Genomic DNA, 24,508 nt, shown 5'->3' on the forward strand with positions numbered 1-24,508 from the left:
GTGGCGTTCACAGTTCATCACGGCCGGTTAGTTATAGGTTTCCTCGTTCCGCCCACTGTGTCACTCGAGCAGCCTCAAAAAGAAAAAGAATTGTACCCAATGGCAAGTAAGCACCAGAAACCAGAAAGAGCAGTGTTTTAGACACGCCAGAGCTTTATTTTCTTTGCCACGAGGACGCCTGGAGGTAAGTAGACCAAGGCTGTAGGGGAGCGTCGCCTCTCAGGCCCCAGGCTCGCCCCGCCGGACCCAGCCCACACCCTCCACCTCTCCACCCTCACGTTTGTGTCACCACCCAGGACCCCTGCTGCAGCACCAGCCACCATGTCTCCATGACCTGGAAAAAGGCAGGAGGACGAGGGAAGGGGGGTGAAAAGGGCTTTCTCAGAAGGCGCCCCCCACCTCCAACAGCCTCCACCTGCAGCTCAGTGGCCACCCATGAACCAGGCCCAAGGGAAGGCTTGTTGGGGTGAAGGCAGCCAGCTAGCTGTTCCCCCCGGGTCGCTGGTGGTGTTATTTCCAGGTGAGCAGATGGATGTAGAAATGGAGCCAGTTCAATCTGGGCCTCACCATGGCTGCTGACTTTTTGCTCTCTCCCTTCCTGCCCCCTTCCCCCCTCCTCTCATTCTTCTCTCCCTCCTCCATCCCCCCTCTCCCCTTCCTTCCTGCGCCCTCCCTCTGTCCTTCCTTCTTTCCTTCCTGTGTTTGTCCATTTAGCACTTATACAGTGATTCCTAAAGCTTTCTGTTACTCTCATTTTGTTAGTTATTACAGAAGGTGAACAGTTTTCCAGTTTTGTTTATATTATATATCCTCTTGGGAATTGCCTGTTCATGTGATTTGCCCATTAATTTATTAGGATCTTATTTTTTTTTCTTGTAATTTGTGGTTATGTCTACTACAAACATTTACAGGAGAAAAAAATGAAAGAAAAAGTGAGTAAGAACAAAAAAAGGAAACTATGACATCGCAACTGTGAATCTCCCTTTATGGGATCAGTTTATTTTATTTTTATTATTTTTTTATGGGATCAGCTTTAATTACGAGATCTGTGAGGCCGTTATCTTGGATGTAACACCTCTTTGCTGATGAGAGAAGTATATAGGATATTTAGGACTCATGCGGCTACATAATCAGGTTAAAACACACCTCAGACTAAAGCTTGTTCTGCTCAGCAAGTGGCAGATTTCCTGGGTCTCTTTTCTTGCCAAGCAATACAAATAGCAGGAGACTTACTGCACATTGTTTCATTACTCAAAGGCAGTCTTTCCGAATGTCACAATTGTAAAACGTTTACATTGCTATGAGAAGTCATAAAACTTGGCTGGTAGAAGAGGTTATATGTTGAGTGAAGACTGAATTTACTGTTGGGCATTTAGTTGTAACTGAATTTAAGATGAACTTACTGGGATTAAAAAAAATATTTCCCCACCCAACTAAATTGTTTCATTCTCTAACACTACAAATGGCAAGAGTAGAGTCACTTTTGGTTTTTAAGTTTGCTGCTGTGATTTGCATGACTATTTTTAAGAAAAAAAATTTGTATAATTTACATACAATAAAATTCACCACTTTACAGTGTCTATAATTCAATGATTTTTAGTACAGTCACAAGGTCATACAAACACCGCCACTATTTAATTCTCACCGAATGGTCATGCTTTCATGTTTTTCTGTAAATCTGTAGTTAATCTTTCCATCTAGAAACATGATATTCAGTCATACCCAATTTTCAATGTGTACTGAGGTCTTCTTTATAATCAAAAGGTCATTTTTCTGCTAACCACTTTATTTAAAAGTTACCAGATAAAGAACACCCCTCCAAAGGGTGTTTGTTTGGACAATGTCTGGAAGGAAACAAGGAAACCGTGATAGTTTCTAGAACAGCCTTTGTTCATGCCTTTCAGGCTGAGATACCAATTATTTTTCCTCTCTCCACTCTGAAAATAATAACTTTTTATGCTTTTTCTGGTGTCTCTTGGGAAGAGGGGTCTCCTGGACTTATTTCTGAGCATTATTGGTCTGTCACTGTGACAGTGTTTTAAGAACACAAACAACGTCTGCGCTGCAGCATAGTTGTTTTTATGTGTATCTTTGGTGTCCCCAACTAGATGAGAAACTCCTAAGGGCGAGGAACATGCCAGACAATCCTTCCAAGTCCCCGCAGGAGCCCATGCAACACAAAAGGCAGAGCCTGAGCAAGAAATAATGCAAACTTTAATGACCCCGACGGGCTGCCTGAGCTCTGGCTGCTGCTCACTAGCTGGTGACATTGGAAGAGGGATTTCAGAATCTCATTTTTTAAGCTATTTATTTTGAAAAATGTTGCACATCCTTAAAAGCAGAGGGCAGTAAAAGGAACCTACAGTCTGTGCTAGTATCAACATAATGCTACCAATCTTATTACTAACAGTATAATCACTGAGAACAGGTTAGGAGTTCTGTTCATCCCACTAGGGATGTAGAGTTCCATGCCCGCGTCTTGAAGTCGTTTGCAAAACATTTTATTAACTTCATCCTCGGCTTTCTTTGGTTTATTTTTCTTTTGATTTGGGGGGATTAAGAATCATTTTTTAGGATTAAATACAAAAAGGGGGGATGAAAAGAAGGGCTCCATGGGTTTCTGTTGGTAGTAAATGAAAATAATACACAAGGCCCTGGCGGTGTTGCTCAGTGGTTAGGGTGTTGGCTTGCACACCAAAGGGTTGTGGGTTCGATTCCCAGCCAAGATTACATACATGGGTTGCAAGTTTGATCCCCAGCCCCACGTGTGGGAGGCAACTGATCTACATGCTTCTCTCACATCAATGTTTCGCTCCCTCTCTCTCTACCCCCCTCCAAAAAAAAAAAATCAATGGAAAAATATCCTGGGTAAGAATTAAGAAAAAATATAATACACCAGAAAGCACGCTGTAACATGTGGTTACACTGTGAGTAGAGGGCCAATGGAAGCGGGAGGGTCTGCCATTGGGATCACTTCTCTGTAGCAAAGCCCACCTTCCACTCAGGCCAAGGATGCTACCGGTCAAATTGCCAAGAGCTCGCCTGGCCCCAGCCCCAGTGCAGGGTCGATGACTAGCCCCTGGGGCCCAGTGATCTCATTTGGCCATTTAACCTCTCTGTTTCAGGTTCATTAATATGCAAAACGGGGATAAATTATAAAACCTACTCCACAGATTTCCTGTGAAGATGAAAGAAAACTATGTACTCAATTATAATTCTTTCCTCCCTCCCTCTCCTGCATCCATCGGCGAAGCTGGGTGGGAAATCGGAACCGTTTAGAAGATGCCAACCAAGCAGGTGGAGCCGGTCACCATCATCAGCCTGCGGAAGCTGAGCCTGGGGACCCCCGAGCCACAGCCGAAAGGTGAGGTGATCTAGAAGTCCCTGACGCTCAAGCTGTAGCTTAATTCCACCCCACTGCCCCGTCTTTACTAGTTTTTATAACACCGAGTTGGTTTGCCAGCGTCCTCCGGGGTGAGCCATAGTCCACACACGTTGCCCACCCACAGAGGCCGCTCTTTCCACTCTGTCCTTCCTCGTTAGAGCCAAAGACCTTCACTGTGGAAGACGCCGTGGAGACCATCGGATTCGGACGTTTCCACATCGCCCTGTTTCTGATCATGGGCAGCACTGGGGTGAGTGCAGCTTGGAGGTCGGTTGAGTCTCTGAAGCTATTTCACTGCGGGCCACACGGAGTCTCCCACTGACTCCAGCTCAGGGCTGTCTGTCCATTCAGGGTGGGGTGTGAAAGGGAACAGGGGCTTTGTGAGGTGAACAATCCAAAAATAATTTTCACCTCTCTTTGGCAGGTGTTTGGTTACCAGCAAAGGAATATCTGTGTTCTGTGAATTCAATACCCATGTTTAAAAAAGGTTTAAAGTGAGGTACTGGGAAGGGAGAAGAAAATGATGGTATTGTTCGAAGTTAAATTAGAAACACGATTCTTAAGCATTTTTGCATAAGAAGCACTTGGGTAGGTGCCTGTTGTAGTTGCAGATTTCCAGATCTTTTAAGGGCGCTGATGAAGGTGTAGGGGAGGAACAAACTTTCTCTACCCTCTAGGCTCTTCTGGCTGGTCTATTACATAGACATGAAACAGAGATTAGCAAGAGAAAAAACCAAATTTCATGCATATGTATGTATGGCAACCTTGAATACATGAGAGTCAGCGACCCCACATGCGGGAGAGGATCCCAGATAGGAAGGGGGATGGTAACATCCTGAGCTAGGGATGAGGTAATGCACCTTGGAGGCCTCAAGGGGCCATTGCAGGATGGTAAGAACAGAAACAGAAGCTTGCCCTGCCCTACAGATAAGTCAAAAGAAGTCATCTCTGGCCCAGCCGGTGTTGCCCAGTGGTTGAGTGTTGACCTATGAACCAGGAGGTCACGGTTTGATTCCTGGTCAGGGCACATGCCCCGATTGTGGGTTCAGTCCCCAGTAGGAGGCATGCAGGAGGCAGCCGATCAATGTTTCTCTCCCATCATTGATGTTTCTATCTCTTCCTCTTCCTTCCTCTCACTGAAATCAGTAAAAACAAATTAAAAAAAAAAGAAGTTATCTCTGATCATCTCTTTATGGGCAAGGCCCCAGATTCAAATTCTTCTAGGTTAAAGGGAGGGCCAGAAGTTTCTCTTGAGCCTGGAGCTAAAATTGCCTTTAGTTCAAAGTAATCTACCTACTATATCTTGGGGCGACTCGTTCTGTTATTTACCGTCTGTTAGTCTGATGAAAAGAGGGACAGCTCAGCCTGGGGGCTTTCACAGTGGGATGTCCAGGAAGCCTCTGCTGCGTCCTCCTTTTATAGGCGGAGTGAAAATATGGTAAGAACGCCTTGTGGAGACGCATAATGATAGTGATAGTGAGACCGGATGGAAAACCCCAGACAAGTGGGCAACAACAATGGATTCAGGCAGGAGAAGAGGTAATGAAGGGGGAGACCAGTCCCTGGCTGGGTGGCTCAGTTGGTTAGGGCACCATCCCCTACACCAAGGTTGCAGGTTTGATCCCTGGTCAGGGCACATTTAAGAACCAACCAATGAATACATAAATAAGTGGAACGACAAATTGATGTTTCTCTCACTCCCTCCTTCCCTTCTTCTCTCTCTAAAAGTCACTCCCTTAAAAAGAGAGAGAGAGCAAGATAAACGCTAGAGAGTCCTGACCATCATTGTTCGGCTACATGGATTTAGAAGGATGTGAGCTGGAGGTAACAGGACAAGTTCTGAGGCCTCTCAAGAGCCTCGCACTCTCAGGAGGTGGTCTAGTAGAGAAAGAGAAAAAGGCGGGGCCACATCCTAGCCCTACTTTTATAGTCACCAATAGTAGAGTGTCAAACATTTCCTCATCTATAAAGTAAGGTCTCACCTAGGCTCTGAATTTTTAGGATTCCATATTTCGAGGGACAGGTAGGTGTGGATAGTAGGGTCTTATAATCATGTCTCCTCCCCTTTGACCCAGAATATCTCTCCTTTTTTTGGCGTATTTGACTTCTAGTATGTGTATTTCATGGTCCCCTTGCTTAAACAGTGTTAGAAACTCTCTGCATTTTTTACCTTCAAATATGTCGGGAACCAATTTTTTCTTTCATTGCAGCCCCCTAGCAAGTGAAAAGAAAGTGAAGAAAATTTTTACCTCTCCATATATCAACCAAACCCCCCATATAAAGGATGTGCATTCTCTATTAGTTATTGTTTATTTTAGAACGACAATGCCATGTGCCTCCTTTCCATTGTATCACCTCTCTACAGGTAACCCGTCTCCAGTCCATATCCATGGAGATTGTATGTCTAGTGCACCTTTACACTTGATATTGTGAAATGGCTTCTGGTCTTTAATTTTTAGTGTTTACAGGCTGCTCCAATCCTTTCCAGCCCATCAGCTAGGAAGGGCTGTTTACCAGGACACCCCCACACACACACACACAAAATAAAAGAGAAGTGCTTATTTGGGTGTGGTAACCAAATAAATCCCTCCCCTGGTTTTGGGATGGGCTGCTTTGTGGACCAGGATCTTCTCATCAGAACAGGCGTGTTGACAGTGATGGGTGAGCCTCTACTGGCCGTGGCCTGTACCGGCTCTTGTTCACAGGCATTGGGAGCGGGGTTTCCGGGCCTCATAGGACCGGGATGTATGTGAGAGTATCACAGCAGCAGAGACCCCTCAGTCCGTGACCGGGAGTCCTGGTTTTCTCTAAGGTCTTCCATGAGGTCTTCTAAGATCTTCTTGTATGGTGCTGCTCCTCCATGCCCCTCCCTAGCTCCTGGCTGGTCCAGCTGCCCTAAGACTATTATACAGGGTGGGGCAAAAGTAGGTTTGGCAGTTGTTCAGATGGAAAATAACACAATAATTAACAAGTAATAATACAAGAAAAAACTGTGTGTTTCGTGTACTCACAACTGAAAACCTACTTTTGCCCTACCCTGTATTATTGGCTTATTTCTCCCTAAGATTCTACTCCCAATCAGGAGTGGAGTCCTGATTAATATTGACCCAAGCGCTCTCATGTTACCGAGTGAGATAAGTTTAATAAATCCAACTTTGTCCAGAGAATCAAACATGCTACCTCCTTTTGGGCTAAAATATACTCGCTGTATAAACTCCAAACATGACTGTAATACTCTCCGAGGGCAGCCGAGCTGTTACGATATACTTCAAATCCCCACACATTAGCTCACATCACTATACCTTTTCCATCCCAGATCTCTAAGTTACACAAATACAAATATACAAATAGTACTATAATAAATCCCCATACAAATGCCTTATCGCTTCCAATAGAACATGTCCCAAATAAATTCATTTCCCCCTTCCCTTCCCTTTATTTCCACCTGACGCCCTTTTTTCATCCCACCCTCCAGGCACAAAACCTCAGAATTACCTTTGACTTTCTTCTTTGTTATTCTGAGCCAGATCCCTATGATCTATTTCTATTTATTCCATCAATTCCTTTCTACCATTGACTTCATTTCCCTGGGAGATAAACTCACCCCCTAACGGACAGCAAGATATGGACAGAGGGTGATAATTAAACTTCCTATTGCAAGAAATATTTAGTAGCTCATCGTACACGAAGTGTGCTAAGTAGACACTCTTTCCTGATGACGACCTCGTATTGTGTGTCTTTGTCGCTTTATTGTTTTCTAGCTTTCACGAACCCTGTCTCCCCACCCCAACTTGTTGAATAAGGGACTAGTTGAAAAATCCATCCTTTGCAAGGGGTATGTCCTGGCAGCTTCCTGATGATTAGTATAAAACAACAAAGCTAGTTGGTGTGGATGGTGGTGGCGAGCCACTGGCTGAGTGACTGGCCTCCGCACAACACCCTCAGGGTGTCGCAGTGCAAATGCACGAACCCCTCCATCGCGAGGGAACATGTGCCATAAGTCTGGGGGCCATTTAAAAGTGTCCAGGTAGTGAGAAGTGGGTGTGCAATGGGTGCTCCCTAAATGGGGGAGGGGAAGGAAGTGGTTAGTGCCAGAAAGCTGATGACTAGGTGGACGTGGGAAGAAGCGATGACAGGCTGGCACTTGGACATGGTGTTTTCCCTCCTTCTTTAGGTTGCAGAGGCCATGGAGATCATGCTAATAGCGGTTGTGTCTCCTGTCATCCGCTGTGAATGGCAGCTGGAGAACTGGCAGGTGGCATTAGTGACCACGGTGAGTGCCTGTTTCCTGAGCTGCAGATGAGCCAACTGAGGACCAGGGCTTCCACCCCCCTTCCCCATCCACAGGGCCGAGAGCCAAAGGATACCCCACCACTTGGACTTTTGGCTTTCAAAGCTCGTGGGTTTGCAGGCCCCAACTAGCATTTGAGTCCTTTCTTGTCTTTATTTTCTCCTGGAGAGCATAACTTTGAATTGCTTATTTCCAGCTCCTAGCAAAAGCCCCAAAGAGAACAATGCAAATTAGAGAAGGTAACACTTAAGCCATGGGTTAGATACGCTTTAACTATTAACTATTAGTTCAGATCACTGAGAGACTACTTCGCGTGGCCATAGTGACTTAACCAATCACCAAACTGAATTGCTTGCGTTACACATGCAACCTTTCTCAGAGCCCATATGGATAGCGTTAGGAACTGCACACCAAATTTTGCTGCAAAGTGGAAGTAGGTTTGCTGTAGACCAGTGTGCGTGTTACACCGGCAGCAGCCTTGTCCATCTCGTGTTTACCTCGTGTCTGGCCTGTGTCACATTCCCTTGTGCGTGATTTAATCTTGTGTTGATTGGACAGTAACAGGCTGTGCAGGCTTGTGGCCGGGAGCTCTAGGCTATACCATGCGGCCTCGGTGCGGAGGAGGCTGTGCCATCTGGGTTTATGTCCGTGCCCGCTGTGGTGTTAGCATGACGACAGGATCACCTGACAATGCATTTCTCAGAGTGTGTCCTGACCACTAAGTGGTGCCTGACTGCAGAAACTTAATTCCAGGGGAACCCAAATTTTGGGATTCACCAACTGATATAACTTAAAAAATTGACATTAAAACACATATCTATTTGGCAAGTGAGGTCATTAGAAGAAGAAGGGAAGGAGGCAGAAAATCTTGCCGTCAACAACTGTCGTCTTTCAAAAACAGAAGGGCCCGCTATTACCAACAATCAGAAAGCAAATTATTCCAGAATAAAAAGAGCCCTTCCTGTTTAATAAATTTAGATTTATGCAAAACGTGTCCCATTGTCCTTGGTTTTACCAACTTTGCAGAGGACTGATTAGATTTTGTTTTGATGAAGCATGTACCCCAGGACTGGCATTTAGAAACCACTGGCTTTTAAAAACCAGAGGAAATGCGTGGCTTCTGTCATTGGAGAATAGATGCGATGTTTTTTTATAGTTCCCCGTGGAAGAAATGGGCCTGAGGGTCCCTTAGGAAGGGCAAGGAAGAAACAGAGGAAGGGAAAGCAAAGCGGGAGCGGAGGGAAACAGATCTTCACTGAAAACGTGTTCGAAATGCCAGCCACCACCTTGCCTTCGATTGCCCTGGAAGCAAGCAGGGATCTTTCTAGAAGCTTGGAGCTGCTGAAGGCATGGACGTCAGATTCCCACTCAGGCCGAGTTAAAACGCTGGTACAGCAGTGCCTCGGTTTTCAAATGTCTCCGTTGACAAACATTTCGGGTTACGAACGCCGTAAACCCGGGAGGAAATCCTTCGGGTTTCGAACCCGCCTCGGAAGTCGAACATGCCCCGCGGCTTCTGCTAAGGGCAAGGTCCTGAGGCCGGGCTGTCGGCTGCGGATCCCTTGGTTTCTGAACGTTTCAGAGCTCGAACGGGCTTCTGAACGGATCCCATTCGGAAACCGAGGCACCGCTGTATTATATCCAGGGTCTTGAGTTTTATTTAGGACAGGTCATCGTGAGAACAAGTAAGGAAAAGAGGTAGGTTTGGATTAGATTCGAGGAGTGTTCCTAAAAGAATGATCGCTTTGGGTATTTGTTTAAAGTTTCTGTTTGCCTGTAATAACATAAAGGAGACTGCTTCTGGAAGTCTCACCTCGTGTGTGGAATGAGAGCATGAGTGAATGGAGTTTCCCAAGTTACTAAAATGGAAATTCACAGTTGTACATCTGAATGGAGTAGGGCCAATGCTGTCCCGTTGGGTGGGAGGGAAAGCAGTCGCCTGTTCTTCCACCTGGTGGCAGTGTTTCCAGGTGTGAGGTCCCCCAAGGGGAAGCCTCAGCCTGGGGAAGCCCTGAACAGGCTCCAGGGAGTCAGGGGAGATCTCTGTGAAAACCCCTTCTGCGCCCCCACGCGTGCACATTTCTAATCTACCTGTAATTGAGGTGGATGGGTGCTTAGTGCAGTGAATTAGCAGGTTAGCACAACTCCGCTCAGAGGACGATTTTTCTCACCCTCACCTCCAGATGGTGTTTTTCGGCTACATGGTCTTCAGCATCCTCTTTGGCCTCCTGGCTGACAGATACGGCCGCCGGAAGGTAGGTTGGCCTGGAAGGGTGATTTGCAATTTTCTTTTGTGTGTTGTTTTGTGGCCATGTCACCTCTGCTTCTCTCTCTCTTTCTCTTTTTTTAAAAAAATATATTTTTATTGATTTCAGAGAGAGGAAGGGAGAGGGAGAGAGAAACATCAATGACGAGAGTCATTGATTAGCTGCCTCCTGCAAGCCCCCGACTGGGGGTTGAGCGCACAACCCGGGCATGTGCCCTGACCAGGAATCGAACCCCGATCGCCTGGATCCTAGGTCGATGCTCAACCGCTGAGCCACTCCAGCTGGGCTGCTTCTCTCTTTTTAAAAATAGGTTCTTACTGATTTTTTAGAGAGTGAGGAAGGGAGAGGGAGAGAGAGAGAAACATCAGTGGCTGCCTCCTGCATGCCCCCTACTGGGGATGGAGCCCGCAACGAGGGCGCATGTCCTGACTGGGTGGGGACTCGAACCGGAGACCTCCCAGTGCGTGGAATGATGCTCAGCTAACTGCACCACACTGGCCAGGGGACCACTGCTTCTCTTTAGTGGACATTTCTCTATCAACACCCAAGATAGAAAGTGCAGAAATGGCCCTGGCCGGTGTGGCTTAGTTGGCTGAGCATCGGCCCGGGTACCAGAAGGTCATTGGTTTGATTTCAGGTCGGGGCACACCCCCAGGTTGTGGGTTTGATCCCCATCTGGGTGGTATGGGGGGCAGACTGATTGATGTTCCTCTCTCACATTGATGTTTCTCTCTCTCCCTCTCCCTTTCTCTCTCTCTCAAATCAATAAAAATGTTTTTTAAAAACGTGTAGAAATGCCCTCCTCTGACATCACATGGCCAAATTGCAGGCCTGTCTTCTTACTTTCTCAGCTTTCCTGAGGTACCTGTCCCCATACTTGGTCCCTGTGGTTCAGGTACGGAGTTGGTGGATGTGCACAGTTAGAACATGTTAGAATGTGGGAATACACATAGAAACATAGCCGCTTCACATTGGAACTGAGCCACTAGCTCACGGTCATGCACCTGCGATGATTAAACGTTAAGACAAATCGATGTCTTCTGATTACAAACCCAGGTCTCTCTTCTTTTCTTGCCTGTTTTCTCATGGGGAAGGTCCCTGGAAGCATAAACTCAAAGGGAGAAGCCCCAGAGGAAAACATTAATAGAATTGGCTGCTGTTTTGAAGTACACAAAATAAATATCATAGGCACTTATGGAAGCACAAGTATCTCAAAAAAAAAAAATGTAAAGAGCACAAAAAGGCATGTGCTCTTTTGTACTTCTCACAAAAGAAGTACACATGGTTAAGAGACCTTGAAAAACATTCAATCACAGGAGTTATCAGAAGCAAAATTATGTAGCATCGATGAAAAGAAAATGGAATCTCTGTAAATTTAACAAAGAATTTCATTTGGGCCTTTCTGAGGGCCACAGCCCAGGAGCAAAGCTTCAAGAGGCCCAGAACTGCTCTGACTTTGGAGAGGTGGGCGGCGCTCAGGTAGGCAGAAAAGTAAGCAGAAGTACATCTGGCAGGTCCGGAGCTTCAGCTAGGGCGTGTGCAACTCAGTGCGACAGTTTTACATCAAGTGGAAGGAATGCACCAGAAAGATAGGTTGGGTCATAGCAGTGCCCCTGGAGAGAATGGATAGGAAAGATAAGGTTGGGTCTGGAAGCAATTAAACGGCCTTGGAACTGTCTGAGATGCATTTTCATGTGGATATTGAAAGAACAGACACTGTTTTCTGTCATCACTGACCTTTGGGTTTGAAATTCTGCAGAAGGTGTGGAGGCCAGCCCCCACGGTGGGCCTCAGTGAGGAACTCAAGGAGGCTCGTGGTTACTGCTTTAGCCAGACTAGCTTAAGCACCTGTTTATTTCCTCAAAAGCCAGATATAATTCTTTCCTTATCAAATTTATTTCAAACATCAAATTCTTTCATTCTTAGAGAAGACTGCAAGTGTATAGATGCCCTCTCATACTATTGGTATCATTTTTCTGACCATCAGTTTGTCAGTGTGAATCAAGAACCTTGAGCCTTGGCCAGTGTGGCTCAGTTGGTTGGGTGTTGCTCTATGCACCAAAAGGTTGCTGGTTCAATTCCCCCGGCAGGGATCTATCCTAGGTAAGGGGGCGTGCAAGAGGCAGCCAATCCATGTTCCACTCTTACATCGATGTTTCTCTCTCGCTCTCCCTCTCCCTTCCTCTCTCTTTAAAAATCAATAAAAATATATTTTTTAAAAAGAACCTTGAGAACATCTATCCTCATCTGACAGTTGTCATTCCAGAAACCTAGCCTGTTGAGATCATCGGAGAAGCACAAAGATTTATGCACGTTCATCGTCCCAGCTCATTTTAATAGAAAATGTGAAATCACTTCAACGTTCAATGATAGGGGAAAGGTTTATGCATTATATTATATGCGGCGTAGTACATGTTTCCAACGGCATATTTTACAGCCATTAGAAATATAAGTTCTCTGGCCCGGCTGGGTGTGGCTCAGCGGTTGAGCATTGACCCAGGATCCAGGAGATCATGGTTCGATTCCCGGTCAAGGCACATGCCCGGGTTGCGGGCTCGATCCCCAGTAGGGGGCGTGCAGGAGGCAGCCGATCAATGACTCTCTCATCATTGATGTTTCTCTCTCTCTCTCAAAATCAATTTTAAAAATGTTTTCCCTTCCAAACAGGAAAAATAGGATAAAATCATATCCACGGTATTTTTCTCTGGGTTAGAGAATCAAGGGTGATTTAAATATTTTTATTTCTGTTTCTTTTTTTCTTCCCCCCATACTTTCTACTATGAACTTGTATTATTCTTACAATTAGAGAAAAGGCAAATACCTTAATTTCCCTCCTTATACCCGTCCCAACACAAGGCTTCCTGTGCTCCTGGCATCCTGCGAGCAGGGAGGGCAAGTTTCTGCCTTCTCTACGCAGTTCTGGGATTTCAAAGGATGAGCTAAACTTAGAATGGTGAGTGGAAAAGGGGCTGTCATAAAGCTGGCATGTCCAGTGAGCGAAGGTGACCTCACAGGGTGACGTGATCACAAATTCCTAACTGGGCCGGTCATGGCGGGCAGGCACGTCCCCGGCCTCTAACTTCCTTAAGCAGGCCCTGGCATTGTTCTTGTGCATCTGGGTCACCACCCCTTTGAAATGCCCCAGTGGTCCTTCCACCGCCCTCCGGGAGCACAGAGCTATCCTGCATCCCACCCGCAGAGATTTCCCCTCCTTGCTTTCTCTCGCCTCCACGACATCCCCCTTCCCTTCCCTCCTTAACTCCAAATGTATGGAAGGATCCGCAATGCTGGCATTGCCCAGAGCATGTGAGATCTTGCTCCCTGCCAGATGTCATCAGTTTGCCTCAAACAAACTCAGAAAAATTCTCTGCAGGTTCGGAGGTTCTCAGGTCCCCGGGTGGCCTGGGCTTTCGGACAATAGAAAGTTGGGGGTCGTGCTGTTTGATGATGGGGGCGGGTCAGTGAGCTCGCTGCAGGCCAGCCCCCCGGAGAAGCAAACCTCTGGACGGGAATGGCCTTCGGCAGTGAGGTCCCCCCATGCTCCCTGGGGGCGGGTCCCGTTACTAACCTCTTTGTTGCTTCAGATCCTGTTCCTGTCGTTCCTGTGGGGCGCCTACTTCTCCTTGCTGACCTCCTTCTCTCCCTCCTACGTCTGGTTTGTGTTCCTGCGGGCGATGGTGGGCTGCGGCGTGTCCGGCCACTCCCAAGGGTAAAGCCTTCACCCCAAGGGAGGGGCACATACGCCCACGTGCCCTGGCACACACGCTGTGCGTAACTGATAGCGTCAATAAGTGGTACATCTATGGATTTCATCTGTGCTAATTAGTTTTGAGCTTTTAAAACAATTTTTTTTAAATGATGGTTGCTTATTTCTCTGGTTGCTATTGGCTCATCAAAACGATGACCGATAGGCCAGCAGACGGCTGGATTGAGTGGGTGTCAGCTTTCTTGTTCCTAAGGCTGCTCATTATATTATTATTTTTCCCTCACCTGAGGAAATGCTTTCCATTGATTTTTTTCAGAGAGGAAAGATGGGAGGGAGGGGAGGGAGGAAAGGATAGAGAGAGAGATCAATGTGAGGGAGAAACATCGGTAGGTGGTGGCCTCCCGCATGCTCCCTGACCAGGGATTGAACCTGCCATCCCTCGGAGTTTGGGGTGATGCTCCAACCAGCCAGGGCTCATTATTTTTTAAATAAATACTATTTTGTTAGACTAAATGCTAAACAAAAAGTGCCGTAGGAGGTTGGCAACAAAAACATCAAGCCAAACACAACCTATTCATTCCTTGAGGATTTGTTGGAAGAGTTTAGTTTGACCACAAGCACCTGGGACATTTAGGAATAGCCGTTTAAAAGCGTGATTGCCCTGTAATTTAAGAGAGTGTCAAATGAATTTGCACAGCAGGGTGTGCCGTATTGAAAGATACCCTTGGATGAGTGAGCGGTATCTTGTGTGTGCATGTGAGAGGGCTGATGCTAAATTTTCAGCAGTTTGGAGCCTCCCTTAAATTAACAGGGCCCCTCAGGTTTCTCTCCTGGGTGCTTTGGAACAAGTTCCCTTGGAATATATTAGGAGACCTCAAAGCACCTAATTGTTACCTTTAGGGAAGGAACTGTTCTTCCCTGGGGCGTGGGTTAAGCATCGCTTGTTCTTTGGCGCCTGGAGGAGTCAAGTTAGAAGAATTTTAAAACATCCCTCGGAGGGTAGCCCAATAAATACCTACATTAAAACCCCCAAACCTTTGCTAATAACTGCAACCAAAGGCTGCTGGAATGTGAGCTCATTTATTCCATTCACAGAATTAATACGTACTTAATTAGAAACCTGTGCTTTGACTGTCATTATTAGTTGAGGGAACTACCTGCTCTTGGTTGTATTTTAATTTCCCAAGTACATTTTAGAAAAGAGACTCAGACTTGGGAAGACATATGTCCAACATTTCTCTCGGCAAAAGAGATAGACCCATACCTCTCAAATAGTAAGAGAGAACCAGAAACCAACAACGCTGACTCCCAGTAATGCTGGGAATAGAAGCATCCCATAGCATTGGGCATCAAAAAGTAGACAGAGGAGCAGTTTTTAAGTTTACTCCTTGCCTTCCTATGTGGATATTAGCTGTTGTTAACCTGAAAATAACAAGCCACAGCAACAGGCAACAAATGTTTATTTGAGCCAAGGGAAAATCCTAGTTCCCGTTAGGTGAGGGCCGCAGCATTTATGAGAAAGAGAAGGGGATGGTTACTGCCTAGAAGGAAGGATTCCTGCGGCCCCAGAAGCCACGGAGGAATTCCTACGGGCGCAGATAAAGATGGACTTTAATTTGCCGCCTTCCTGTTATCTTTGCAAACAGTTGTTTGGATGCAACGCTGCCCCAGGCTCCGTCCAAAGGTCATTTGGCCCAGTTTTCACAGTTTCCACGTTCAGGAGGATTGTGGAGTGAGATGCGCAGGGCGGTCCCTCCGGGATGGCAGCTCCAACTCCATTTCGAAGTGGCTCCGTGTATATTCCTTTTTCCAGCTGTCACGATGATATTTTGATGTATGATTGTCCAGGAAAAACTCTCTTCTGTTTTCCTTCAACGCCTGCACTCACTGTTTCTGACAATATTTCTGACACCAGCTGTGTGGATTGTTTTCCCCCCACCACCAAGTCTCTGGCACCAGCTGGATGTCCTACAATTCAGTTCAGTTCTGACCCTCGCTAGAGTTCGTGCAGGTCCCACAGGTTAAAGGTCCAGTTCCACAAGCCTGCCCCCCCCCCCACACACTTCATACACCACTTGCCCATAGTAGGTCCTCAGCTTACCCACCTCTGTCTGACTTGGCTACAAATCGGAAGCTCCCACAAACCCCCCTCTCGGGTTTGAGAATTTGCTAAGTGGCTGCCAGAACCAAGGAAAACAGTTCACTTACTATTGCAAGAGGATTATTTATTACAAAAGATATTTCAAAGGATATAAATGAGCAGCCAGATGAAGATACACTCAGGGCGAGAGGCCCAGGAGGGTGGGTTCTGAGCCCAGGGGGTTCCTGAGTCCCTGTGGAGTTGGGATGCGTTCACCAACCTGAAGGTCTTTGAAGGCCACACTTTAGAGATTTTATGGAGGTGTCACTTAACTCGTTTTCCAGTCCCTCTCCTTTTCTGGAGGGACGGGGTGGGCCTGGGCGTGCCACCTTCCTCATCATGGCTTAGCCTTTCTAGTGACCAGCCCCCACCGAGGAGCCCACCGAGAGTTACCTCATTAGAACAGAAGATGGTCCTACTGAGGCAGGAAAGTTAGGACAGGGAGCCAAGGAAGGTCACAGACGCGACCTTCACTGACCACCTGTTTCCCTCTCCCCCTCCCCAATGTCCTGGAATTGGAAGGACCAAAAAGAAATCGCCATCTGGAGAGGAGAGACAAAGACGAGCCGTGTAGACAGTCACCCCACCAGCGTCAGAGCAGAGGACCACCCTGTCCCCCACCCTTGCCCATGTTTAATAAAACCCTGCCACCCAGACACCCCCGCGCATCTCTTTCTCCGAGGTCGCCTGCTCTCACTTCTCGAGTGCGTGCTGTCGCTTTGATAAACTTCCTGTGCTTTGCTAGGTCTTTGTCACACTCTTGAATTCCATCTCGCTCAGTACAAGGCCCTGGCTCAGGCTGAGGCCTCCCTTTGGCCCCCCGGGTGCCGCCTGGCATCACCATCACCTGGGAAATTTCAAGGGTCTTAGGAGCTCGTGTCAGGAAACTGGAGCCAAAGCCCAAACACTAGCGGGAACCAGGGCAGAGAACAGCAGGCGTCTTTCTTACCATTTCACAACGATGAATGGCCACGATTTCTGATTCTTTATCTCTGTGACAAGAAAAAGTATGATTGTTGAAAGAAGTTATTTGGTTTTCTAAAAACAAAATTAATTTTTCTCCTCTCTCTGTTTAGGCTGATCATAAAGACTGAATTTTTACCTACGAAATATCGAGGCTACATGCTCCCCTTGTCCCAGGTAAGGTAACACAGGAACCCTATCCAGTCTTCTGACCCTAGGGGACAGGAGGCGCACGATTTTCCTTCTGGCTGGTTGGTTGGTCTTTGAATAGCACTTTGCCTATTGCTCGGTCCCAACCAGAGAGCATTAGGAAAGCTTGACAGCAGAGCTTCCAGGGTTTTCTGAGCCAGGTCTAGTTGTGTATCACCCAGCAGAGCACGTAGAAAACAGCACCCCTTAAAAAAAATAAAATTAAATTTAAAAAATAAAAATAAAAAAAAATAAAAAATATCATTAGTGTGGGAAAAAAAAGAAAACAGCACCCCTCCCTCCATAACCAGGAAACACTGCAGTGCCGATCTCATTGGGACGAGAGAAGCCCAGGGAGGCCTCTGGGATGACATCTTCTATGGCGGGACACAGCCCCCACCCCTTTTAGGGTGTCTCTCCTCCCAGGGATACCAGTGTGTCTGCAAATCTGTAACTGACCCGTGCCCATGGGAACATGTCATACGGCCACCTCCCTGATGAGCCATTTGTCCCGGTGAGATTAGGAAGCTCTGAAGCCCCCCTCCGGCCCTGCTGGTCACTGCTGAGAGGTTTTGCATCCAGAAGCTGCGTCAATCTAGGTGCCCTTGAACCGTCTTTGATGCCATCGTTGTCCAAAAGCGCTGACCTTTCAGAGGTCCCAGGAAAGAGACGACCCTTCCCGCTGACGCATTATATATTTGACAACACATAAAGTAGTTGGATACTGCTTTTAAGTTTATTTTTAATTTTTCTGACACTAAATTTAGGCAACAACAACAGCAAATTAGAGCCTAACAAACACTGAATAGCTCTTTGCCTTCCCCCCAGAGTTCTTCCTCTGATCTTTGTTGAGATGGACACACACAGTTTTACTGCTTAGGGGCTGGATTTCACGTCTAACGTTATGTAATTGGTACAGTCCCCTCAAGGTCACCTGTGGACGTTTTCTCTCGCACCTGCCACTCACTCCTCAGCGTGCTTCCTGGTCCTGTGTTCTCCTTGCTCGTCTTATTTTCCAGGTCTCTTTGGGTCAGCTAATTTACTCCAATGTCTTTAGCCACCTATGTGCGTATGACCCCCAACATCTTTATCCACCACCAAGAGCACCTCCTTGAACTTCAGACCCCGGTGGCCAATTACTCGATGGCGACTTGAGCATCCTACAGGTTCCTCAAACACACATTCATAGAACTAACCTCTTCATCTTCCTCTGAAGACTCTTGCTTACTTCCAGCTGATAGCAAATGCTGTCCCTTCAGTGACCTGAGCCACAAACTCAAGAACCTCCCTGTACCCCTCCCTTTCCCTCACTCCCGGTCAGTGACTCACCAAGTCCTACAGATTCATCCCCTATCACTGGACCCTCAACCACAGTGTCCATCAGTCCTGTCCCCTTGACCTCCAAAATGTGTGCCATATCCATAAGTTAATTTTTTTTGGCCATTTCACAACTAAAATCCTGTTCAATGCCCATCGCCTGTCACCTGGTCTACTGCAAAGGTTTGCTACAGATAGGAAATCTGTGTCCTCTTCAGAAAGGTCCTCCCTGATCACTCAAGTCCCTCGCCATCACATTACTCTTTTTTTTGAGCTTATCACTGCCTGAAATAATCTTATTTGTTTTTTTGTAACAGAATTCCTTGGCGATGAAGTAGTCACCCCTAAGTAGTCCCCCAAAGGGTCTTTTATGGTATCATCTTCTCCCCATCTCTGTGGGGTGGAATGGAGTCGTCATTTATACTCTGTCTTCCGGATGGGAAATTATGTTGAGGCCGAACACTCAGAATTATCCTAATTCCAACAAATGGGGTCTGGTCAGAACGGGCTGCCATGCTATTTATTGATATGAAATGATCTCCATGCTATATTTTTAGTGTGAAAAGCAAAGTGCAGGCATTATTTATACTATTTGTGAACAAAGAGAAACACATAATACTATACTCTTATTGGCTTGGATATGTTTAGAACAGCTTTAGAAGGTTGTAGGGAACTGAGTGCTGATGCCTTCTGAGAAGAGAAACTGGATGGCAGGAAGGTAGGAGAAGAAAATCTCTTCACAGTGTTTTCCTTTGTACCTTGAGTTATGAATCAGAGAATTAGTTATTCAAGGGGAAGAAAACCTCAATGTCTGGGGTCCCAGATTTGTAAAACTTTGGTGACACTGACCGTCTGTCTAGCTGAGACTCCTGCTCACAGACAAGCAAACGAAGCCGTGGAGAAGTGAAGTCACTTCTGCATTCATCCAGGTCCTGAGTAGAACCTGAACCCCGGCTCCTCAGTCAAAGACCCTCCTCCCATCTCACCCTCTCCGGCCGTGAAATGCAGGAGGGGGCAGCTCCCGAGAGAAGAGTGGAGCCCGTCGGGGAAGGAGGGATTTCACCTTGCGCTCTTGCCCCAGGTTTTCTGGCTGGCAGGCTCCCTGCTCATCATAGGCCTGGCCTCTGTGGTCATCCCCACCATCGGGTGGCGCTGGCTCATCCGCATCGCCTCCATTCCCGGCATCGTCCTCATCTTGGCCTTCAAGGTGAGGGAGCTCCCGGGGGGCCCCCTCCTCCTGCCCTCCAGCTGGCCCCACACCCGCCTCTTTCCTTTATTTAAGTATCCATCTCAATCAGCCTGTGTGGAAAGGGCATTTTGGCGGCTCATGTGCAAGGCCTGTCCGAGGTGTGAATGTGCAGAATTTGGCCGAGGGGGAGGGGGGGGAGAGCAGGTGGCTGGGGGGAGGGTGCTGGGGGGAGGCCTGGAAGACCGGCCTATGCCCAGATCAGGAAGGGCCTCACAGGCCAGGGGCGCTGGAGGCGTGAGGAGGGCTACGTGCTGGGAAGCTGGCACAGGGCTGGCTGGAGCCTGGGCAGGAGAGGGCAGAAAAGCAGTTAAAGTACCAGGATAATCCCAGTGCGAGACGAGGAGGACCTCATTGCCCACTGGCCGTGGGAATGGGGGGGGGGTGCTGCTGGGGGAGATGCTTTTCGGAGGAAGGACCAATGGGCCTAGACTGGGTATGAGGCACGAGTGGCAGGGCGCAGGCCAAGTTGATTGTCCAGGTCCCAGCTTCGGTGGAGGCCTCTACTGTGCCCAGTGTGGTGTCAAAATACACAGCAATCAGCGGGGTAAGGGCCTCGACAGTCAGGGCTGATTCCTCCACCCTGTGGGCGCTGGAGGCGCCTGCCCATGGTCACCCTTCAGGCAGTTGCCTTGTGGGGACATCCTGGGAGTCCTGCAAAGGACTGGGTGACAGAGCAGTGGAGGGGCACTGGGAGCCTCGGGGAGTGAATATTTACTAACTGGATGTAAGAATTTCGTTGTATTAACAAGTATGTTGAGCCAGCATGAGCCGTGCCCCTGGGGTTCATAGCAGCTGCAACTCCGATGTTCTTTGTCACCGGTGCCCAGTTCATTCCTGAATCTGCTCGCTTCAATGTCTCCACGGGGAACACGCAGGCTGCCCTGGCTACGCTGCAACACATCGCCAGGATGAACCGTTCCGACATGCCCGAGGGACAGCTGGTGGAGCCCATCCTGGTGAGTGCCCAGAGGGCGGGCTTCACCCGCGGTGGGGGCCACCAGAAATCCCCTTCGTCGTGGACGGCTAGAGGGAAGGGGCCTTAGCTCTCTAGTTTTGCCCCTGGATGGCCTAGGGAGCCTAGTCAGTTACCTACCTTCACTTTCCTCATCAATAAAATGGGCATAACCCCACCTTGCCCAGCTAGTCACAGGATTGGCATCATTGTTTATAGGTGAGAGATTGTTTTCTAATTTAATTTTCTTATACTGGTCTTGTCTTATTTTGACATCAAAGTTATAAACCTCATTAAATGATTTTTAAAAAACAAAATTTGGCATTTAAAAATCTCATGGTTCCAGGGCTCTCAGGGAAATCTGCTTTCATTTCACACACCAGCCCAGACACCCGCTTCACCCACCTGCAGGCGGCTCAGTCACAGGCCCCTGGAGGAGTTGACCAAAGTCACTTTCCTTACCTGTCCCGCCTTCCTCACCTGTCTCTCGACGTCTCAACAATAGTATCTGCAAGAGAGGAATGAACCTCTTTGAGTGTTTACTAAAACTCGCCTATAAAGCAGTTTACGCCTAATATTTATTTTGAGGTGAGTGGTGGGGGAAATTAGGGGGTGTTAGAAGGAGTTTTTAAAACCATTTTAAATTTACGTAAGGGTTAGAGTCTACTTATGTTTAACACTTTTAATTGAGTCAATTTGGGTAATACATGTATTTTAAAAATTGTCTGACTCATCTAGGTTTTCAAATTGATAGAAATTGTTCCTAGTGTCTTGTGAGAAATCTGTGTGAGATTTGTTTTTTCATTTTTAAATATCATTTCTTTGTGCCTTTCTCGTTTTTCTTGGTCTGTCTTAGTGGAGGTTTGTCTGTTTCATTAAACCTCAAAGAACAAGATTGTTTTTCAGTTGTGTTCTCTTTATTGATTTTTTTGGTGGTCTTATCAACTTCTCCTCATTGTGTTTTCTTCCTTGGCTTGTGTGTTCTCCTAACCTCTGGTTCTTGAGACCAGTACTTAGTTTATTTATTTCCAGTCTTTCTTATTTTAATAAATCATTAAGCTGCATTCAGCAAGTTTTCTTACAGAGTGATTTTATTTTTATTTCTATTTTGTAACTGTTACCAGCTTCTCTTTAACAAATGAGTTATCTGTTAATAATCTTTATTTTCTTTGTTTTTAATTTAATTGCATTTTTTTGGTCAGAAGATGTCTTCAGTTATTTGGGATTTATTGAGACTTTCCTTTTGTCCCCTACCTAGTGACTTTTTATTAATGTTCAGAGTGTCCTTAAAAAGATTATGTTCTTAAATTAAATTTAAAAAAAAGAAAAAAATCCCGAGGCACTATTTGAAGAGTTGGTATTAATAGGTATTAATCTACTGACTGTGTATTACTCAGGCAGAGAGATAACACCCACCTTGGGGATGGGGATGGGTTGGGGTAGAACCAAGACTTAGTGCACTAGGGATGTGGGGAAGATATGGCTGACCTGCCTGTATTCACTTATCTACAAATATTTATGAAAGCCTGTTATGTGACATGCATTATCTAGCTCTTGGGATACAAAAATAAATACAATACATGTTTTTCCTGTCCCTAACAGAAGAAAATGTGTGTTCTCATTGGATTTAATTATTTATATTTATATTATTTACATTTGCATTTACATTTATATTATTTATATTTATATTTACATTTATATTTAGTTGTATCGTATAAATATATGATACTTGGTCTAGATTTTGCCTGCTTAACAGTTTTCCAGTAAGGTGATGGCTTTGTTCATTGCTACTTATAGGCGAGGTATTTCCTCCATATATTTTGAGGCTCTATTGTTGCATCCTAGTATATGACTGGCTTATTCTGTATGTGGACGAATCTTGTTATCTGAAGTATTTCTTTATCCCTATATTGCTTCGGGCCTCAGGTTCTGTTTTCTTTCACATTCACATATCCACACTGGCTTTGGTTAATATTTTCCTGGTGTATCTTTTCCCAGCCCTTTATGATAACCTTCTGTACTGCTGTGCTTTAAATGTATCTCTTGTAAATGTATAGCTGATGCTTAATTTTTTTTTTACTCAGTTAATAATGAGTTCAATCCGTTTACATCTATGGTGATCACTGATGTATTTGAATTTGCTTCTGTTATTTTAAATTTTCTCTTAACTGTGTCTTTCCTTTTCTGCTTTCTTTATCTTTTCCCCACCTCCATATTTCCTTCTACTGGCTTGGGATTTATGTACTCTGTTTCTTTTATCATACAGGTAGCCCTTAACTATTGAAAAAGTATACCTAGAATATCTAATGTTATTTGGTAATTTCATCTGCCTTCTGATCAATATCAGGACCTTAAAAGATGCTAATTCTGATCCGCCCAGTCTCATCCAAATCCCTTTTGTCTGGTATTTTAGTTTCACTTTGTTCATAAGTTTCCCTAACTTAGATGTTATTTTTAAGGCTGTATTTAGATTTATTAATGTTTTTACTATTGTCTTTTTTTATTGGTGTCTAATTTATTTTTTACAGCAACATTCATGTATCCCTCTCCTCTCTATTGGGTTAATTTGGTTTCATACTTAATTAGATAATATTGATCTGTCCGGTTTACCTGGTATAAGAAACATAGATCAGATCTGCTTTGTCACATCCACCTGGCTCACCAGTTGCACTCATGTGTTTTTATTGAATAATCCCTCCCTTATATATTTGAATCTATTTTTATTTTTTTAAAAGAATCCTTACCCAAGGATATGTTTTTCATTGATTCTAGAGAGAAAGGAAGGGAGAGGGAGAGGGAGAGAGGGAGGGAGGGAGGAGGGAAAGAGAGAGAGAAAGAGACAGAGAGAGAGAGAGAAACATCCATATGAGAGAGAAACACCGGTCAGTTGCCTCCTATTCGTGCCCTGACTGGGAATTGAACCCACAGACTGAGTATGTGCGCTGACTGGGGATTGAACCTGTGACCTTTCGGTCCATGGAACCAACTGAGCCACACCAGCCAGGTGTGTTGTGTTCTAATGATACATTTGTAGATTCAAATATATATGGGGGCTTATTATATACCAAACAAGGCATTTTATATTGTTGGGGAAAGGACACAGGTTAATTGTTAGTCCAGTATGTCATGGTTTAATTACAAGATGTTGCAGTACATTCTTCATGTCCAGGGCGGGTACCCCTGTCAAAGTTCTTTTTCAGAATTTCCCAAGCGATTTTTCTGAGTCCTGTTTTTCTAGACCAACTTTGAAGTCACTTTTTCAAGATCTCCCCACCCTCCCCACCAAAAAAAAAACCCTGTGAGAGTTTAATTGGGACTGTGTTGAAGTTATGGGTTAATACAGAGAGACTACTGAGTATTTATATTATAATATTGAATATTCCTGGTCAGATACAAGTATATTTTCCTGCTTAGTCAGGCCTTTTCATATTCCTCAGCTGGATTTTATAGCTATTTATATAAATCTGGCACATCTTTTATAAAATTTATTCCTATCTCCTTTATGTTTTCAAAAATGACTTTTTAAATGGAGTTTTAAAAATTATTACTTTTCTATCTGGTAAAAAAAGTGCGCGGGGCTCTTTTATTTTTGCAGTTGTCCTCTGAGATATTTTTCCCAGCTTCGTAACCCCCGTCAGTAGTACATGCCAGTTTCTTGCTTGCTGAGTGGCACCGTGTTAATAGAATTCCTTGCAAACCTGTTGAAGAAAACATTTCTCCGGGGAACAGCAAGAAGCGTCTTTAACACATGAGGACCGGGCACGCCTGGGGCTGTGCGAGGCCCCACAAGCTCCCGGACTCAGCTGTGCCTCAGCGTTCAGCCCTGCTCTCGGGCCACATACTGTCCTAGCAGCTTTCAAGGACGTGACAGAGCATTGTTAACTATGGTCACCATGCTGTATATTAAATCCCAGAACTTACGCACCTTCTAGCTGGAAGTTTGTGCGCTTTGACTGACATCTCTTTATTTCCTTCACTCCCCAGCCCCTGGTAACCACCATTCTACTCTCTGTTTCTACAGGTTTGGGTTTTTTAAAAATTCCATATTT

The 24,508-nt window shown here is 45.8% G+C and overlaps 1 protein-coding gene across 1 annotated transcript in view; it reads left to right on the plus strand.

Moving 5' to 3' along the window:
• Window positions 1–3,282: 3,282 nt before the first annotated feature.
• Window positions 3,283–24,508, plus strand: part of SVOPL (SVOP like) — a gene marked incomplete at both ends in the record, with an annotated part of 56,195 nt that continues 34,969 nt past the window's right edge. The window contains 8 exons of the mRNA XM_081146476.1: window positions 3,283–3,364; window positions 3,544–3,635; window positions 7,560–7,658; window positions 9,860–9,931; window positions 13,528–13,652; window positions 16,866–16,929; window positions 19,340–19,465; window positions 20,335–20,463. Coding sequence (XP_081002602.1) covers window positions 3,283–3,364; window positions 3,544–3,635; window positions 7,560–7,658; window positions 9,860–9,931; window positions 13,528–13,652; window positions 16,866–16,929; window positions 19,340–19,465; window positions 20,335–20,463 — 789 coding nt within the window. The remainder of the gene's footprint in view (window positions 3,365–3,543; window positions 3,636–7,559; window positions 7,659–9,859; window positions 9,932–13,527; window positions 13,653–16,865; window positions 16,930–19,339; window positions 19,466–20,334; window positions 20,464–24,508) is intronic.

Source organism: Miniopterus schreibersii (genome assembly GCF_964146895.1).
Source record: "Miniopterus schreibersii genome assembly, chromosome: 9".
Taxonomy (NCBI): Eukaryota; Metazoa; Chordata; class Mammalia; order Chiroptera; family Miniopteridae; genus Miniopterus; species Miniopterus schreibersii.